Source organism: Oncorhynchus masou, chromosome 14 (genome assembly GCF_036934945.1).
Source record: "Oncorhynchus masou masou isolate Uvic2021 chromosome 14, UVic_Omas_1.1, whole genome shotgun sequence".
NCBI classification, from domain to species: Eukaryota; Metazoa; Chordata; class Actinopteri; order Salmoniformes; family Salmonidae; genus Oncorhynchus; species Oncorhynchus masou.
This window is the reverse complement of record NC_088225.1, coordinates 8,474,625-8,493,688: the sequence shown is the minus strand read 5'-3', so window position 1 is coordinate 8,493,688 and position 19,064 is coordinate 8,474,625. Positions and strand designations below refer to the sequence as shown.

The 19,064-nt window shown below is 43.3% G+C and overlaps 1 protein-coding gene across 1 annotated transcript; it reads right to left on the bottom strand.

Moving 5' to 3' along the window:
• Positions 1-2,489: 2,489 nt before the first annotated feature.
• Positions 2,490-18,837, bottom strand: LOC135553700 (heparan sulfate glucosamine 3-O-sulfotransferase 2-like). Its single transcript, XM_064985653.1, has 2 exons — positions 18,302-18,837; positions 2,490-3,293 (listed from the first exon to the last, which is right to left on the bottom strand). The coding sequence occupies exons 1-2, from the start codon at positions 18,835-18,837 to the stop codon at positions 2,675-2,677; spliced, it is 1,155 nt and encodes a 384-aa protein (XP_064841725.1). The 3' UTR covers positions 2,490-2,674.
• Positions 18,838-19,064: the final 227 nt, after the last annotated feature.

Sequence of the window (19,064 nt, the reverse complement as noted above, 5' to 3'; positions counted from 1 at the left end):
ATTGGAATTGATCGCATCATGTACTGCTTGACATTGCCTGGTAAATGCTGTGGCAAAACTTGCCTCAGTCTTTTCAAAGTTCATGACATTTACAACAGCAGCCTGTTTGCTGCTTGGTATTTCTTTTGAAGGTTAGGCTGGAGGTAATTGGACTGTTACTTCTCCCATGATCATGTCCAATCAATACCTGATGTGGAGAGCACAGTGGAGTAGGCCTGGGAAAGATGACATTTTGCCTATGACCATACCAGTTCACAGTGCTGACTGTAGTGGCTAAAGGACAGTTCTGAGGTTTGCTGTCAATACAGTTTATTTGAATGGCAGGGAAGAAAGAGTACACACACACACACACACACACACACACACACACACACACACACACACACACACACACACACACACACACACACACACACACACACACACACACACACACACACACACACACAAGGGATAATATATGAGCCTCAGATTTCAGGCTGTAGACAGATTTCTATACATTACCATGGTGATGCATTCTCACACACTCCTCTTTATTGACAACCATCTGGGAATAGTTGCCCATAAACATTGCGTGAGGTGTGTTTCTTGCATGGCTGCTACAAGTCAGCTAGAAATCCCATAAGTCTGTTTTCTTTGTACAGGATGGATCATTATTTCTGTCTGCAGTGCAATCGCACCAAACCGGGAAATAACTTTCTATCAGATGTTCTGTAGTCAAGCCAAATGCATTCTGGGAGGAAAAAAAGTTGTAATCAACTGTGGTTAGATAAAGTTGAGCTCATTGCTAAACTGCTCAGCGTATCAGTGTGTACGGTGGTGGCTCACAAAGTAGCAGGCAGGGGTAGACAAGCATTGGCAGGTTAATCAAGAATTAATGGAGAGTATCACAAATGACAATTTAAATTAGGGATGGGAAACTTTGATGGGGGTGGGGGCTGCAGTGGCTCGCAGGTCTGCATACCCACATCCATACCCACACATGCAGTCAGAACCGGCCCTAGCCTTTTGGGGGACCCTAAGCGACATTTTAAATAGTGCTATGGCACGTAGGTCCCCTGAACCCAGCTCACTTTCCAGCTCACACTCTCAAACACCTAGATCCCCTGAACGCAGCTCACTCTCCAGATCCCAGTCACCTGAATTCTAATCACCTGTTCACACACCTGTAGGTCATTATTACACACTATTTAGTTCAGTTCTTTGCACCCCATCACTGTGACGTATTGTTTGTTTTGTGACACATGTCTTCGGAACTCTGCTTTTCCCGTGATTTACACCTCCCGTGTATGATAGTTTTTGCCTGCCTCATTAACGACACCTTTTGCCTATTCCCTGCCTGTACTTTAGCCTATCGGATTTCCTGTTATCAACCTATTGCCTGATCTCCCGGACGACGTCACTACCGTTTTCCCTGCCTGTACTGTTGCCTTGTTGGACCCCCTGTGTATGACCTTCTGCCTGCCCCTGGACCCAGCTACCTGCCTCCTCCTGTGGTCCTCTTCAATCATCACCTGCTGTGCCCTGCACTTGAAACCAGTTCTCTGTCTCCCCTCGTGTTCATTACACCAAGGACATGCCGTGGAAGGAACAACACAGTTTTTATGCTGCTGCTATGAATATGTAATAAATATGTAAAATATGCATTAGTTTTATGCGTCTATGTTACATGGAGGTGGTTATTTTACAACCCTAATGATTGCAATTAAACTAGGAATACTGGGCATTTATTACATCCCCAAATTTGCAAATGCTTTGTATGGGTTAAATTAGATGTAACGCTCTGTAATTTGTATACTTCTATGTATTGTTTGGGCAATGATTAATACACAAGTTCTGCCTTAAAACATTTATCCAAGACTGCAGTGCTCAACTTACATTATTCAATCTGAATCTGCTTGTTTGGGAGCTTCTTAGTTGAGCTCATTTAACCAAGCCAATCCTAATTTCTCAAAAGGCAGTATAAAAACATCAGCTGTTTTTCTACATACTGCCTTGGGTGAAGAGCTCACTTTGCTCTGTAGTTCCCCACGTCTTCCTCTGTCTTTCCATTACACTCTACCTCTTCTCTTGTGTGAAGCTGAAAAGAAAAATGCTTCCAATTATCATCATAATGCCCATGATTTGATATGATAATATGCATGAGGGCATCCATTAACTATTTTTACATTCATTATTGTCTGAATTTGCCAGAATGCCTTTATGATACACATTTTATGCCAAGTTCACATACTATAGCTTTGTCATGTCTGTGATTATACTGTAGCATAGGACAGACATGTTACAACAAATCTCAGCTGTCTCTATACTCTTTATTGTTGTCCATTGAGTTGGAACGATTGACATGGTACAGTGTTGTAAAAGTAACAGGTCTTTGTGAAGAAGCACAATTTAGTTGATGACGAATACTAATTGTGAGATTAAATGGCATGGCAGCATATCTTTCTCTTTTATTTGGTTAACAAAACCGGCATGATGTGAAAGTAGGAACTAGGAAATGATACCAAAGGTCTTAAAGTTAGTGGCAGATTACACACACCTTGTTAAACTCGCACTGTATTTTCAAACATGAAGAGAAATTGGATTGACTTTAAGGTGTCCTCATTCGAATGACTCCACGGAGGTATCCATTTCAATAAGCTCATATCGCCTGGTTATTTTTATAATCAGATTCTCAATCCCACCTAAAGTCTTGCCCCACCATCTCATAGAATTTGATATTGAAAGGCCTATAAAAGTCCCGGAGCTGCTCAATGACCTCCCGGTCGATCTGCACGTGAGTTCTGCCCTTGGACTTGCCCAGGCAGCGGGGCTGGCTGCTGCTCTCTGGCTTCTTCAGGCAAGGGAAGCCTTTGGTTCGGTTAAAGTAGAAGTGCTTGTCTGTGATGATGCGCTTCAGACCCAAGAAGTCCTGGACGCGGCCCAGCTCCCCCGCCGGGTCCGTGATCAGCCGCTCGCCGCTCACAAAGTGGATCTGGGAGAGGCGAAAGTACTGCAGCCAGTTCTCTAGGTGGAGGATGTACATCCCTATGCGGATAGCGTTCCACGAGGTGTCTACCAGACCCTGGCTCCGGTTCTGGAAGGCCAGCTCCTCGAAGGTGGGGATGTCCGGCTTCTTGGACAGAGTCTGTGTGTAGTCTGAGATGGCCCTGGTGACTGGGTTACGCACCACCACAATCAGCTTGGTGTTGGGGGACATACTGGCGATGCGTCTGGGTGCCTCTCTTGTCACAAAGTAGCTGGGGGTTTTCTCCAAGGTGATTTGGCTGTCTAGAGTCCGTGGCATTAGTCCTCTAAATAGGGAAAGACAAAGAGAAAAACGCTGATTTAACTTTTATACCTGGAGTCCATTGCATTAGTACTCTAGAAGGGGATAGAATAGTAAAGCAATTGAATTGTCTTGCAGAAATTGTTATCCACTTCGACGGCTGAAAAGGTTTCATGAAAACAACTCCTGTTTCCTATTTCCAGGGTGACAGTGATGCTGAGGGCTGGAGGGAAATCATCCAATCACATGTTAGACTGGTGTTCATAAATCACAATCACCTGCATTAAGGACATCCAACAGAAAAAGATACTTGGGAGAATCTGGGTCACACTAAATAGGTCATCATTTTCATAAAGTTTCTGGGGAAATGCATCTTAAAATGTTTGTAAAGTTTTCACATATCTATGGAAACCATGGATAGCAAAGTAAGGACGAGTGTTCTGATATTTTCCACGAAAACGTAGAGACTGGCATTGCTCTGGAAATTTCCTTTCATGATTCGAGCAATGGGAGTTAAGAAATGCATCATTCCTGTTTAAAACCTGGGTTATGCAACAGATGTATTTAAACATGGAGCCACTAGAGCACAATGAGCCAAGTAAAGCCCCACCGGCCAAACCCTCAGATCTGAACAACGCTGGGCCAATTGTGCACCGTCCAATGGGACTCCCGGCCACGGTCGGTTGTGGCACAGCCCGGGAATGAACCTGGGTCTGTAGTCGCGCCTCTAGCACGGCAATTCAGTGCCTTAGACCGCTGTACCACTCGGGAGGCCTGAATAGTTCTAAGATACAATTACAACCTACATTTGAATACAACATCATTGTCCATTGGTTAGAACAGAAATGTGTCTTCTGCCTTTGCCAACATGCTTCTGGTCCACCTCTCTAACCTCTAGGCTACTGGGCTTTCCCATTGTGTATCCATAATAAAAGCTCTAGAAACAGTAAAATTCTTCTTCCCTCCAGGTCAGGACCTTGATTCCCTGAAACTTTTGAACATTGACATGGATAGATCCCACCTAAAGTGCATCAAGCAGTTTCTCCCAAAACCATTCTTGCACTAAAACTGATACAGTAAATAAAATAGTAACTTTATGTCTGTGACTGATGATTCTGTGCTTCCAACTTTGTGGCTTCAGTTTGGGGAAGGCCCTTTCCTGTTTCAGCATGACAATACAGAAATAGTTTGTTGAGATTTTTGTGGAAGAACTTGACTATCCTGCTCAGATCCCTGACCTCAACCCCATCGAACACCTTTGGGATGAACTGGAACACCGACTGTGAGCCAGGCCTAATCGCCCCAATATCACTGCCCGACCTTACCAATGCTCTTGTGGCTGAATGGGAGCAAGTCCCCGCAAAAATGTCCCAACATCTATTGGAAAGCCTCCCCAAAAGAGTGGAGGCTGTTATAGCAGCAAAGGGGGCGACCAACTCCATATTAATGCCTATGATTTTAGAATGAAATGTTTGACTTGAAGGTGTCCACATACATTTGGTCATGTAGTGTACCTTAACAGTCTGATAAATATTGATCAGTTTAGCTTGATTTATGAATCATGTGCTGTTCTGCTGGGTGTCTCAGTTAGCCTTACCAGTTCAGGGCCAAAGGCAATCATTAATCTTCCATGGGATGGAAGGAACAGAACAGCAGTAGCACCATCCCCAGAAAAACAGCTTTACAGTACGCTAAATACATGCTACTACTGTATATCTCAGGTGCTATGTGATGGAATCCCAACTGAGTTATATCATCAACCTTAACCTATATTATAGCATATTCTTCCTCTTTCTTCACACTTCCATACATGTATTATTGCCTTGATGAAATTTTAGGGAGCTATATAATCTCATGGAGAAAGATACAGACATTCCAACACTGTTGGGATATATCATTTGAAACGCTACCCTTTTCCGTTTCACAATTCTCACCAACACTGTTAAAAGAAATAGCTGCAATTAAGCATATTACATAAACCTTTTTTTTAATCCACACAACCAACACCCAGGATGGTGTTACTGACAGTCTAACACTTTCCCTGGTGCCTGGTGCAGGAGCTGAACGCAGCGTGAACAAGATCTGAAATTCTCACTTTTTTGCTGATGAGAAGGAGTGTTGGTGCTGTACTAGCTTTTGCAGCCGTGTTTTGTAGCATTTCTCGACTGCCACAAAGAGGTGCATTTCTTGTCGATTAGGAATGAAAGAAAATCCATCACCTCCTGTAACTTTATTTCATCCCACAAAGTTTCAGACGAGACCAGGACACAAAAAGGTTTAGTGCAGCTTTCCATAGTGAAAGCCATAATGGAACATATAATTCAATGGGATTCTCTTATTTCACACAACCAATTACATTTTCCATTTTCCAAGTACAAGACAACAATGATCCACTTCCTAAAGATGAACATGTGCATGTTGGGGAGCACAAGAAACAACATGACATGTTCACATTATCTACTGGGTTTGCTGAGTCCCGGGATTGGTTGAACAGAAACCTAGCTTGAATTGAACTTTATTTGTTCATGATTGGAGTGATGAGATGCGCATGTACATTTGCTCTTTAGATTATTCCCCCCCTTCTCTTTATCATTAAACGTTAACAACTTGTCAGGGACAGCTTTACCACTGTTTCATTAACCTGATTTGAATAACATTGGTGGAATTTGCATTAGCATAATCTGCACTTCCATAGTGCAGGCCTACACGTTGTGCATACATTCTCATTTCAGCAGGGATTTAATCCATGTCATGTATTTGAGAAATGAATTTACCCTCTCAGATCGAACAAATTACATTGATAAAATAAATGGTCCATCTGCTGTTCTCTGCAGTTTTTTATTTTTATTGAACTAACATTTGTTTTACAGATATTGATTATTATAAATGAAAGCCCATCCACATGATTACAAAACATTCAATTGACCAGAATATAAACCCGCTTCTCATCAAGAAACATTTCATTAACATTTAACTAAAGTGCCATCTTCCATTTTCCTCTTATGTAAATACCCAAACCGGGGAGAAGAACAGTTGTTCATGTGAGCATACTGACTGCGTTACTGAGAACACAACCACCACAGTGGGACATTAGGAATGACTCCATGCAAAGGTCTGATATCACACCTGAAACTTCCACTAACATCAATTGCCAGTTGCTATTTGCGTTGGTCTCCCTCTATTTAGATGCCTGCCTTTTTCAATGGAGGTGCTTGTAGCATAAGAGAGGACGGGAGGAGGCTGTAATTGTAATACGCCAAGGTTACTGTGACATGTTGTAAGCCATTCAGCAGCAGTGTATTCTGTGCTGACACCCTATGGTGCTTGAAGAGAACAGCAAGCACCTTCAGTAGTGTAGCGTTCTAAAAGCCTTCATTGTCGCTCGATAGGCCTACTCTCAAAAGGATTGGGTCACCATGATCACTCCAGCTCTCAATTACTGACAAGCTTTTTGGAGCTCTGGGACAAGGTTACAGATGATATATTGTAAATCATATCAGATAACTCCGTAGAATTAACCATTAGTGAAATATTAATAATGATGTAGAATATAGTTGGAAGGTATATCCACAATGTGGAACTGTACTGCCATTGCACACATTTTGACACATTGAGTACACCCACACACACACACATATATCTATAAAGCTGGCAGTAACTGGCATTTTGTGTCATGAATCAAAGTTGTAGAGAGATGGATGGGCTCCCCGCTCTGATCATCATCCGGATCCTGTGAGCTGGAACTAAATTGACTGGAATCATTTCCAGCCGTCTCCTGTTCAGGTTATTGGTGAAACTCTGAGAGGAGTCAGGATACGTTACAGGCTTGGCTGTGACATTTTAATCCCTCTAATGAATCGAGGTGTGGAGGATCTATCCCAAAATTGTAAATGTGCCCAGTGCTCACAAGATTGCAAAGAGATAGCAATTCCCCCTTACTGGTAAAAACACACGTGTGTATTTAATATCCTCCCCTGACAGATGTGTTGAGACCAACACCTACAAATCATGTCTGGCATACTGTAACATTAAAAGTGCCAAAGGATGTGCCGAGTTCCCTGGCTGCTAACGTGGCTCCACTGAGCAAGTCAACATTGTACAGACACACAGGCACCAGCTATATCAGGCATGTAAGACCGTAGCAGCAGGTAAAGGTCGGCTTTGGATCATCTCCTTCAGCACAATCAATTAACCCAGACCTTGCCAGTGTAACTTCATTGATGTTTCAAATCAAGAGGGAATTGAGTGCATTGTAAGAGTCCTCAGTAAATATTTGCTCGTGAACCACAGTAGTGCGTCTACATAACTTTGGTATGGTCATTAGCAGATCTTCTGATGTGGACGAAATGGAATGTGTTTGACGGCAGATGCACAGAACACCTGTAGCATCTCTAAGGTTGAGCTAAAATGTAGCATAGCATCTTTACATAGATGCACAGAACACGTGTGGCCTCTCTAAGGTTGAGCTAAAATGTAGCATAGCATCTTTACATAGATGTAGAGAACATGTGCAGCCTCTCTAAGGTTGAGTTAAAACATAGCATCGCATGTTTCAATAGATGTACAGAGTCAGGTATTGATTTGGCTAAGTCAATAACTCAATCATGAAGTATTCTGCTTAATCTTAAACCTATGTGGCACAGGAGGTTGGTGGCACCTTAATTGGTGAGGACAGGCTCGTGGTAATGGCTGGAGTGGAATCAGAGGAATGGTATCCAACACAGCAAATATGGTTTGATGCTGTTCCATTTGCTCTGTTCCAGACATTATTATGAGCAGTCCTCCCCTCAGCAGCCACAACTGCATTGATGATTTTGTTTGCCTTCTTCAGTGTTGTATTCACGTCCTCCACATTCAAGCTATCATCCACTGTCAGTAGAAAGGCTGTGGAGGTGACACACTGTTTTCAACAGAATTAATCCAGGCCTCATGGTACTAATTACCCAGCTTTATGATGAGTCGGAGGATTGGACAGTAATGCGATGGCCAGGCCTGATCTGATTGGGATTTAAATTGGAAACCATCAATCATGACAAGCAGGCAGCGTCCCTGCAACAGACAGACAGACGGAGAGATTTAGAGAGTGGCCCCTATCTCTGGCAGAGCAGAACGGGTCTGTCATCACACAGACTAATAATGAACCCTGCCTATTATACAACACACAGCTTGTGAGTTACTGTCTACTAACCAGGGACAGGGAGCATGGTGACTTCAACGTATACAGTATCTGTGGTGTTGGGATGGCCTCGGCTCGAGCGGGGGTTATTTGGAAAAGCCCCTGATTTAAATTATAACAAAGGTCTCATGGCTCATCATGGTCACTTCCAAATGATCTGTGGAACGTACGACGAAGTGAGATCAGTGCAGGGAAAAGCCTGGGATTTAGAGCATGTCTATACTGCTTTCTTGGTGGATGCTAAAGAGCATGTTGTTGAAGTGTCGTGTTATACAGTATTGCATGTGGATTTCAAAGCTTTCTCACATACCTCTATTACCGGGGCCTGAATTATATTCAAATTCACATAGACAGTCATACTCTTATCCATTGGTTTCATTCTGGAGCCTTTCATCTTCCAATTTGTATGACATCTCACAACAATACAGTGAATACTATCTAAGGTTATAGGATTCAGGGACAGGTAATACCAGTATGTGAGAAGGCTTTTAAATCATTATAGTGTATTGCTACAAACCACGGTATGTGTCTATGTTTAAGGTATGGCTACATCATATCTTCAATGACACAAGGAGGGTTAATTTGTACAGACCTTTTTATGTTACGGTTGCAAACAACCCAGATTGCAATTACACAGCTTCATGTGTTCTAATGCACTAAGCTGTAATAAAACCAGAGTCGCTATACAACCGCATCACCAACTGCAGTCTACTCCCCTCGCCTGGTACGGAGGAAATAGCTTCATTCTGTCTCCACTGGAAAAGATTATCTTATTAATATTTCACTCACTCCCATTTCTGCTGGAATGACGTCCAAGCATTAATCACCAGTCAGCAGCGACAGAAGCTGGTCTCAATGGAAGTCAATTAAGAGTTACCGTGCAACGTCCCAGGCAGCAATACTGAAGCCAGGTCAGCTGGTTGGTTAACTACACCAAGAAATCAGTTATAGTCAACTGCCAAGACAACCAGCAGCAGGTTTTATTCAATTTAAAACAAAGATTTTGATCTGTTCTGTACACACCTTGTCAATATTTTCCAGAGTAAACTATGTTTTTAAATCAGGACTGTCCTGTTTGTCTGTATGGGAAACAAAAAATTCAGAATCAGAATCAGTCTGACCTCACTGATGTCTGTTTTAGTCGTGTTGGCTCTGCTCTACGTTTCACAGAAATGACAATACGTTGGAATATTCTAAACCACTGAGGATGTTTTGAGACAATTGCTCTCCTGAAGCGATAAAGCATTGAATTAAGGCGAACCAAATGCTGTTACTGTGTCTGACTTTGATGTGGGAAAGTGTCCAACTATCCAAAAATGAAGACACTCTTCGGAAGACCCCGAAATCCATGGCTGGCAAGCTGCACATCCTTAGATGAGCATTTCAGTTAATTGTGTAAATGTTTCAGATTAATTAACTGCGGCTCAGCTGCCAATTCCAATGAAACACAGTGTAAACAAAACTATTTCAGTGCATGTCAGCCTGTCCTCACATCCTGTTCAGTTCAAACTTGTTTCCTCCTGTCACATTTCCCCCTGCCTGTCTTTGCAAAAGGCTTTCTGCTGAACTGCAGGGAGTAATGGAAAACATTACCAACGCATAATGAGACACAGCAAATATTCATTCAGTCTGCAGTTGAAATACAAATGGTTCTAAAGACACCTGGAATATGCTAGAGATAGGAAATATTGGAATATTCCTGGCAAGGAATCAATTCAAATTCAAATCAAATTGTATTTGCCACACGCGCCGGACACAACAGGTGTGTAGACCTTACAGTGAAATGCTTACTTACAAGCCCTTAACCAACAATGCTTTAAGAAGTTAATAAAAAAATAAAAAATAAGTGTTAAAAAATAGATAAGTAAAAAATATACATTTTTAAAGTAACAAATAATTAAACAGCAGCAGTAAAATAACAAGAGAGACTGTATACAGAGGGTACCGGTACAGAGTCAATGTGCGGGGGCACCGGTTAGTCGAGGTAATTGAGGTAGTATGTACACGTAGGCAGAGTTAAAGTGACTTTGCATAGATTATAAACAGAGAGTAGCAGCAGCATAAAAGAGGTGTCTGTGTAGCCCTTTGATTAGCTGTTCAGGATTCTTATGGTTTGAGGGAAGAAACAATTAAGAAGCTTTTTGGACCTAGACTTGATGCTCCGATACCGCTTGTTGTGAGGTAGCAGAGAGAGCAGTGTGGCTGGAGTCTGACAATTTTTAGGGCCTTCCTCTGACACAGAGGTTCTGGGTGGCAGGAGGATTGGCTCCAGTGATGTACTGGACCATACACACTACCCTCTGTAGTGCCTTGCGGTCGGAGGCTGAGCAGTTGCCATACCAGGCAGTGATGCAACCTGTCAGGATGCTCTCTATGGTGCAGCTGCAGAACCTTTTGAGGATCTGAGGACACATGCTAAATCTTTTCAGTCTCCTGAGGGGGAATAGACTTTGTCGTGCCCTCTTCACGACTGTCTTGGTGTGTTTGGACCATGATAGTTTGTTGGTGATGTGGACACCAAGGAACTTGAAGCTCTCAACCTGTTCAACTACAGCCCCATCAATGAAAATGGGGGTGTGCTCGGTCCTCCTTTTCCTGTAGGCCACAGTTATCTCCTTTGTCTTGATCACATTGAGGGAGAGGTTGTTGTCCTGGCACCACACGACCAGGTCTCTGACCTCCTCTCTATAGGCTGACTCATCATTGTAGGTGATCAGGCCTACCACTGTTGTGTCATCGGGACAATTGATGATGGTGTTGGAGTCGTGCCTGGCCATGCAGTCATGAGTGAACAGGGAGAACAGGAGACTAAGCACAAACCCCTAAGGGGTCCCCGTGTTGAGGATCAGAGTGGCAGATGTGTTGTTACCTACTCTTACCACCTGGAGTCGGCCCGTCAGGAAGTCCAGGATCCAGTTGCAGAGGGAGGTGTTTAGTCCCAGAGTCCTTAGCTTAGTGATTAGCTTTGAGGGCACTATGGTGTTGAACGCTGAGTTGTAGTCAATAAATAGCATTCTCTCACAGGAGTTCCTTTTGTCCAGGTGAGAAAGGGCAGTGTTGAGTGCAATAGAGATTGCATCATCTGTGGATTTGTTTGGGCAGTATGCAAATTGGAGTGGGTCTAGGGTTTCTGGGATAATGTTGTTGATGTGAGCCATGACCAGCCTTTCAAAGCACTTCATGGCTACAGATGTGAGTGCTACGGGTCAGTAGTCATTTAGGTAGTAGTCATTTAGTGTTCATGGGCACAGGAACTATGGTGGTCTGCACTTGCCAGTTGGTCAGCACATGCTTGGTGTACATGTCCTGGTAATCCGTCTGGCCCTGCGGTCTTGTGAATGCTGACCTTTTTAAAGGTCTTAATCACATCGGCTACTTAGAGCGTTATCACACAGTCTTCCGGAACAGTTGGTGCTCTCATGCATGTTTCAGTGTTACTTGCCTCGAAGCAAGCATAGAAGTAATTTAGCTCGTCTGGTAGGTCTGTGTCACTGGGCAGCTCGTGGCTGTGCTTCCCTTTGTCGTCTGTAATAGTTTGCAAGCCCTTCCACATCCGAGGAGCGTTGGAGCCGGTGTAGTATGATTCCATCTTTGTATTGACGCTTTGCCTGTTTGATGGTTTGTTGGAGGGCATAGCGGATTTTCTTATAAGCTTCCGGGTTAGAGTCCCACTCTTTGAAAGCGGCAGCTCTACCCTTTAGCTTAGTGCGAATGTTGCCTGTAATCCATGGCTTCTGGTTGGGGTATGTACGTACGGTCACTGTGGGGACGACGACATCAACGCACTTATTGATGAAGCCAGTGACTGATGTGGTGTACTCCTCAATGCCATCGGAAGAATCCCGGAACATATTCCAGTCTGTGCTTGCAAAAACAGTCCTGTAGCTTAGCATCTGCTTCATCTGTCCACTTTCTTATTGACCGAGTCACTAGTGCTTCCTGCTTTAGTTTTTGCTTGTAAGCAAGAATCAGGAGGATAGAATTATGGTCAGATTCGCCAATTAGAAGGTGAGGGAGAGCTTTGTACGTGTCTCTGTGCGTGGAATAAAGGTGGTCTAGAGTTGTTTTCCTTCTGCTGCACATTTAACATGCTGATAGAAATGAGGTAAAACTGATTTGAGTTTCCCTGTATTAAAGTCCCCGGCCACTAGGAGCGCCACCTCTGGATGAGCGTTTTCCTGTTTGCTTATGTCCGTATACAGCTCATTGGGTGCTGTCTTAGTGCCAGCATCAGTCTGCGGCGGTATATAGACAGCTACGAAAAATATAGATGTATATAATGTGGTCTACAGCGTATCATGAAATACTCTATCTCAGGCGAGCAAAACCTCAAGACTTCCTTGGAATTCGTGCACCAGCTGTTGTTTACAAATATACATAGGCCGCCGCCCCTTGTCTTACCAGAGACCACTGTTCTATCCTGCCGAGAAAGATTGAAACCCGCCAGCTGTATGTTAATCATGTCGTCGTTCAGCCACAACTCAGTGAAACATAAGATATTACTTTTTTAATGTCCCGCTGGTAGGATATACGTGCTCGTAGTTTGTCTATTTTATTATAGATTGATTGGTAAAGATAGGCAGATTATCCTCTCCGTGACGGATCCTTACAAGGCACCGGGGACAGTCGTCCACGGTATCTCTGTCTTTTCCTCCTGCGAATGACAGGGATGAGGGCCTTGTCGGGTGTCTGGAGTAAATTCTTCCCGTCCAACTCGTAGAAGAAGATGAATTGCTCCAGTACGAGGTGAGTCATCGCTGCCCTGATATCAAGATGCTCTTTTCGGTCAATAGACACGGTGGCAGAAACATTATGTAGAAAATGAGTTACAAATAGCGCAAAAAAACATACACAATAGCACAATTGGTTATGGGATCGTAAAACGGCGGCCATCTCCTTCGGTGCCATTATCATTCTGGAAAATGTTTGAGGCGTGTATACTATGTATTGTACTAACTAGTCTAGACTCCAGGAAAAACAGTTTGAACAGAGTTGTGCATATCCCCATTTAATTCAACTCAATTTACTACAGTCAAAACTATACATTTACTTAATCACATTATACATTTATAGGTTTGGTGTCCTCCATGTTAGATTCTGTCTCTCAGAATAGTGTCATTGTGTGGCCTTGCCTCCAGGGTGGCCTAACCACTCTCAACAGCTCTTAATGTTATGCACAGCTGGGTTACCTACAGTTGGTAAAGGCTCTATCCCTGTCTCTGAGTAGGAAGCTCACAACACCACTACCTCTGTCTCTTGCTGCTGGCAACTCCAGTTAATGACTTATTCAATACAAAATCCTAATACAAAAACCTCACTGTGCCATGGTGTCTTTGGGGGATATTCCCGAGAGGAGTTGTTTTTGTAATTAATGTTAACTGCTACATGTTTCTGAGCTATATCGGGATTAAGACTCCTCATTACTAGTGGAGAGAGATGCCTGGGTCAGTGGAATGTGCAGTTCCCTCCGTTAAATGAGCAGCAGACAACTTTCTGTCCTCGTCAACCTTTCTGACGCTAGACTTCCGGGGCTCAGTATCCTCCCTGAGCCAATTAATGGTGGACCTGGAGAATACTCTTGGCTGAAGCAGATTCTACGAGGCCTCTTGCACAATTTGAACAGGGAATCAGGGAATCTATTTGATGTGCGTCTGAGTCCTGTAAAATCAGTAGAGCTGAGATGCCCTTTTAAGTTCTGATGGTGATGGTGTGTAGTGATGCGGATTTGTTAGATGTTTTTGATCGTGTGCGAAAATTGAAAAACGCGTCCACGAAGTGTTGCGGAATTGGTTGCAGTATAACGTATGATTCATCTGCCCCTTATATAGTCACAGGGATGGAGAGACACTCACATCCAATCTAAATGAGGCCAAATGGGTCTTATTCTATTCTGGAGATCAAGTAATGAACACTGCACTATTTCACTGTCGTCGCACAGGTCTGTCACTTACAATGGGGTGAAAATAGTTGGATTATGCAAGTAATGCACAATTAAAAAGATTAAAAATAGAGGACAGTCTATCACAGTGCCTCATTAGACGATGGTGACAATCGTATTATTTAATGCTGAGACCAGGTCATATTAGTTCTAGTCTGCTTAAAGATTCAGCCACCATGACTGAGGTGAACTAATACAGCAAACACTCATTACATTTAAATGGATGGTGTCTCATGTCTTGGACTGAAATAAAATGAAAAATAAGACTCTCTAAAGCACATTATTAAAGGTGATTTGTATGGAACTTCTGACGTTAATCAGCCAATTTATCTATCTCATTACTGGCGGCATTTATGTGGCTCTTATTGCAAGATGTCAGTGGCTAAACTAAAATTGCTTTCAGAGGGGATTAGAGACACTGTTGCTAGGTCCTGGCCTCTGCGGCATTTTAATTAATCAGTCCCCAAATAGTACTGATGAATTTAGAGCCTGTTCGTGTGTGTGTGTGTGTGTGTGTGTGTGTGTGTGTGTGTGTGTGTGTGTGTGTGTGTGTGTGTGTGTGTGTGTGTGTGTGTGTGTGTGTGTGTGTGTGTGTGTGTGTGTGTGTGTGTGTGTGTGTGCATGGGGTGGGTACGTAAGTGTGAGTGTAATTAATAATTAACGTGAAACTAATTATATGAATACAGTATCTGCTATATTGGCACTATATTGTCACAACCCTACTGCACACAAACTTCCCACTGTTCTATTAGTCTAATATCAGCATTATTGAAGTTATATTATAGGCCTATTCTTAACCTCCAGAGCTAAGTGTGTGAAAAAGCACTGCTACGTCAAGTCTTCAGCTCTGAACTGAACGCCTCCAGGTCCCTTTTATTGATTTAAGCAGCTCCCCATGGGTGAGTCTGACTCAATTGACTTAAACACAGCAGGTATAAATGGCATCACACTGCGATGGAACAGTGAGCACACACCACAACCAACTGGGCTTAAGGAGAGCTGCTGGGTGATTTCACTAGAGTGGCCTGTCTGACAGAACCTCCAACAGAACAGAACACTTTCTAATGGCACATTCTTTGTTTCAGTGGGTTTTCTCTCTCGGCTAAGTGTAGATGCGACCCATGAGAGTTCCCTGCTCGGGTTCACTCAACAGGCACCATGTTCTGTCAGAGAGGAGAATGTGACACCTGTGTAATGCCTGCTTTTAGGCATGCAGGTACCATCTTCAGCAATGGTCTTACGGCTGCCAAGGGATGAGAGCAGGTAGTCACACAACTGAGCCAAGCTGAGCTGAGATTTACTGGATCTGGCCATGCTGGAAAGGATCATGTGAAAGGAAAATATAAAAGCCAGCGCGGTACTGTTGGGTAGGCACAATAATGAGAAAAGGCTATTACTCTTCTATGGACTTCGTTATCCAAGGTCTGACTCGTGGGTACGAGACAGCACCAGTGTCCCGTCTCATCGATGTACAGTACACTGGAGGGTCATCCCGTTAGAGGGAAGGCAGGAGGAGTCCTACCTTGTCCGAGGTCACTAATCAATATTAGCCATGTTTCTGCTGGAGAGGGTTTCTTAAAAGTCTGCCCCTGAAAATATCTATTACCGTTGATCTGCATGTTGACTTACTGAAATTCGACGCTGCAGCTATACTGTGACATTTCAACCTGGGTATCAAGCCAAAGTAACTTCATCCTGGATTTGGGGCATGATTTACTTGTAATGCTTACGATTCCAATTGTTTGTTGTGTTTCTTTTACTCTGGTATTCCAAAATATTTGTATGCCTTGGGAAATCAAATCTTTAGATCAATTATCTCACAAACTACACTATATGGTATGTGGCTCCCCCTTCAAATTAGCAGATTTGACTATTTCAGTCACACCATTGCTGACAGGTGTATAAAATTGAGCACACAGCTGTGCAATCTCCATAGACAAACATTGGCAGCAGAATGGCCTTACTGAAGAGCTCACTGACTTTCAACAAGTCCGTTTGTCAAATATCTGCTCTGCTACAGCTGCCCCGGTCAACTGCTGTTATTGTGAAGTGGCAACGTCTAGGAGCAACAACGGCTCAGCCGCAAAGTGGTAGGCCACACAAGCTCACAGAATGGGACCACCGAGTGCTGAAGCGCATAGCGAGTAGAAATCATCTGTGTTCGGTTGCAGCACTCACTACTGTGTTCCAAACTGCCTCTGGAAGCAATGTCAGCGCAATAACTGTTTGTCAGGAGCTTCATGAAATGGGTTTCTATGGACGAGCAGCCGCACACAAGCCTAAGATCACCATGAGCAATGCCAAGCTTCGGCTGGAGTGGTGTAAAGCTCGCCACCGTGGAGCAATGGAAACGGGTTCTCTGGAGTGATGGATCACGCTTCACCAACTTGCAGTCCGACTGACGAATCTGGGTTTGGCGGATGGCAGGAGAACGCTACCTGCCCCAATGCATAGTGCCAACTGTAAAGTTTGGTGGAGGAGGAATAATAGTCTGGGGCTGTTTTTCATGGTTCGGGGTAGGCCGCTTAGTTCCAGTGAAGGGAAAACGTAACGCTACAGCATACAATGACATTCTAGATGATTCTGTGCTTCCATCTTTCAGCATGACAGTGCCCCCATGCACAAAGCGAGATCCATACAGAAAAGGTTTGTCGAGATCAGTGTTGAAAGAACTTGACTGGCCTGCACAGAGCCCTGACCTCAACCCCATACTTTAGGGATGAATTGGAACGACGACTGCGACCCAACCTCACTAATGCTCTTGTGGCTGAATGGAAGCAAGTCTTACCAGAAGAGTGGAGGTTGTTATAGCAGCAATGGGGGAACCAACATCCATATTAATACCCATAATTTTGGAATGAGATGTTCGACGAGCAGGTGTCCACATCATTTTTGGTCATGTAGTGTATCTACACTGAGAATACAAAACATGAATAACACCTGCACTTTCCATGAAATAGACTGACCAGGTGAATCCAGGTGAAAGCAATTATCCCTTATTGACGTCACTTGTTAAATCCACTTCAATTACTGTAGACGAAGGGGAGGAAACAGTTAAAGAAGGACATTTAAGCCTTGCGACAATTGAGACTTGGATTGTGTGTATATCATTCAGAGGGTGAATGGGCAAGACAAAATATTGAAGTGCCTTTGAGTGAGGTATGGTAGTAGTTGCCAGGCACACTGGTTTATGTCAAGAACAGCAACGCTGATGGGTTTTTCACGCTCAACAGTTTCCCGTGTGTATCAAAAATTGTCCACCACCCAAAGGACAGCATGCCAACTTGGTACAACTGTGGGAAGCATTGGAGTCAACATGGACCAGCATCCCTGTGGAACGCTTTCGACACCTTGTAGAGTCCATGCCCCAATGAACTGAGGCTGCAACTCAATATCAGGAAGGTGTCCCTAATTGTTGTTATACTCTGTGTATCTATGAGTGTTCTCTACAGTATTGTGTTGCGAAAAAAGGATCTCTAAGTGATCATTATCAACAATTTCAACAAGAGTGAGAGGAGGGAATATACTGCACACTTATTGCATCCCACAAGGTACATGATTAGCCTAAGGATCATGAAAAACGTTCTGGACTTTCATGAACACAATCCTGGGACAGTCAAGTACACACCCTGGTACACACTTTTTAAGTTGACTAATAATGTCAGAGATACACATTAGAATAGAATGGATATAGATGCAATACACCCAAGCATATCTATATTATATCATAGGCAGGCCTACATACATTAGGTTGTAAGAAGTTCTAAATCTACTTCGCCTAAGCCTACTGTTTTATTGTGATAAATTCCTTTGTAGGGGGCCGTGCACTTGTTCAACAAATAAAATATTGAAAATGAAAATATATCATAAACAGACAAATTAGTTTATTATATATGTAAATCAACGTGGCATTTCGTACCTGTACCAGTCCAATCCTCTGTCATAGTTTCTATCGAAAAAGTGGGGCTCTGTTCCAAGCGCGCGCACATCTGGATGAATTCGAATGAACTCCAGCACCGCTCTGGTGCCGCCCTTCTTCACCCCGATGATTAGTGCGTTAGGTAACTTTTTGTTTCCATATTTCTGTGCAACAGTAATATTATATTCGGATGGGGCAATACTCCGTTTGTGAGTGATGGGCAAGGCAGAATTTCTACTTTGGTTGCGAGCATTACTTGATCCTTGGTGAGTGAGTGCCACGTTTAAAGTCTCATCCAGAGCAGACCTCTTGTCCGCGATGCAATCTTTTTGTAGAAGTTTTATGCTTCCTACGTTCTTGTGATGGAGGCACCTTTTTTCCTCATAACTCTGGGTTGGCATGATTGTACCACAACAAAACAGTATGCTGTAGCATAAATATGTGAAGGACAATGAAATGGTGAATATAAAAATAAATCGTTTGCTCAACCTATTTGAAGATGGCACGATTCGGTTTGTCATGAACCTATATGCCATATCTCCATGGGCCAAGGGACTGCATGTTTTTCTTCTGTGCTGCGCCTGGACTGCGGTGTCTCCCTGTGGTACCGGACTCTGCCTCTGCCAACATCCCAATACGACAGAAAACCAGGTAAATGTTCCTCCAAGAAATTACATGTGCACAATTTGCATCGTTTCCAATTAAACAATTGTTGGATAACTTTGGAGTAAATTGATATCAGCGATTTTCTTGGAAAAAGTAG

What these genes read in the sequence shown, in the direction of transcription:
- LOC135553700 (XM_064985653.1), bottom strand. Translation starts at nt 18,837, where the DNA reads ATGGCATATAGGTTCATGACAAACCGAATCGTGCCATCTTCAAATAGG. An exon ending in AGAGGATTGGACTGGTACAG is followed by an intron (nt 3,294 to 18,301) that starts GTACGAAATGCC and finishes TTCCCTATTTAG; the next exon opens with AGGACTAATGCCACGGACTC.